The sequence below is a fragment of the Apis dorsata genome, unplaced genomic scaffold, assembly GCF_000469605.1.
Source record: "Apis dorsata unplaced genomic scaffold, Apis dorsata 1.3 scaffold_631, whole genome shotgun sequence".
NCBI classification, from domain to species: domain Eukaryota; kingdom Metazoa; phylum Arthropoda; class Insecta; order Hymenoptera; family Apidae; genus Apis; species Apis dorsata.
Window position 1 is genome coordinate 145,976 of NW_006263826.1, and position 1,396 is coordinate 147,371.

At 49.1% G+C, this 1,396-nt stretch overlaps 1 protein-coding gene across 1 annotated transcript in view; it reads right to left on the reverse strand.

The window, feature by feature from the left end:
- LOC102676743 overlaps positions 1–1,396 on the reverse strand; it is a 3,152-nt gene that overhangs the window by 1,059 nt on the left and 697 nt on the right. The window contains exons 1-4 of the mRNA XM_031513299.1: positions 1,229–1,396; positions 868–1,150; positions 108–725; positions 1–18 (exon numbers count right to left, since the gene is read on the reverse strand). The exon at positions 1,229–1,396 is cut by the window's right edge and continues 697 nt beyond it. Coding sequence (XP_031369159.1) covers positions 1–18; positions 108–725; positions 868–1,150; positions 1,229–1,396 — 1,087 coding nt within the window. The remainder of the gene's footprint in view (positions 19–107; positions 726–867; positions 1,151–1,228) is intronic.

The window sequence follows — 1,396 nt, forward strand, 5'->3', positions numbered from 1 at the left end:
CAATACTTCAATCCGAATCTGCGAGAGAAAGAGAAAGAGAAAGAGAGGACACCATCGTGGAGCGTAGAAGAGAAGAAAGTAAAATAGAAAAAGGAAAGGCTTCTTACCTCTTCTTCACTTTGAGCAATTTCTCGCAAGCGAGCATGTACGGTCGAAGGTAATAATCGGTCGGTGGCCGAAAGAATCCCATCTTGAGATAATTGAACGTGTTGAGAGATGTCTCGTCCTCCCCGTAACCGGTCGCGTATCCCGCGTCCCGAAAATTTCTCCAGAGGAAAGGACAACGATCGAGCATGGTGGGGACGGTAGGTTTGCAAATCGTGTACGCCTGTTCCTGATTCTGCCCTGTGAGGATCGCCATCATATTTGGGAACGTGTTGTCGCCCATCTTGTTGTAACCGTCGAGTCGAATCCATCCGGTCTCGAGGAGGTATCTCTCGGTAGTGGGCGCGCTTCGTATAAAGTTCAAACGGCTCACGCTGTCGATCCCTAACATGAGAACGCTCAATTTCTTCGAGGTGGAAAGTAATTGCGTAGCATTTCTCGACGATCGATCGGCCACTTTACTCGCGTCGAGGATCGCGTGAACGTTTTCGTAGATCGGTCTCGATTTCTTCTTTTCCGTTCCGTTCGTCGACTCGACCAGGTTGCAACTCACCAACGCGGCTTCCGCCCCTTCCTCCTCCAATCTCGTTTCCCCCTCGAAATTCTCGCATCGTTTCACTCTGGAAAAAGGAAAGAAAAGGGGGGAAAAAAAAAAAAAAAAAAAAAAGAAAAATAAGAGATTCACGTTTCAACGTCGTTGCGATTAGATCGCGTTACCTGCTTCGCGTTTCTTTCCACTCTCGCGAAGAAGAAGACACTCACACGATCGAGGTATCGACGTTGTTATTTTTGGTGGGTTTCTTCGGTTGTTTCTCGCCTCTGAACACGGCCGACCAGCAGCACCTGAGACGGGAAGAGTTCGCTGCGGGATCCAAGGAAAGGACGATAGTGCCGTTCTCCCGACGGGTGATTCTAGTCAACGGTGGCGTGGACGAACATCTTTCGAACTTTTCTCTCTTCACGTAAGGAAGGATGGATGGATCGAAAGGTTTCTTGGACGGCATCTGACATCTCGGATTCCACACTAAATACCCGTCCAACGTCGCTGATGGAGGGAGGAGAGGAAAAAGGAAAACATAGTTTCTTACCTATTCTTCGAATAGATTTCTCTTTTGTTTCTTACCCTTGGAGTCGAGCCTCGCTTCGTCGTCCTCGTCGTTGTCATCATCATCGTCGTCGTTGTTGTTATAGAAATATCGTGGATCGAAATCGTAATCCTCTTCGGAAGAGACCGCGTAGAGGCTGGCCAGGAGAGCGGCGGGCAGCAACAAAAGGACGAAGCCAGGTCGTC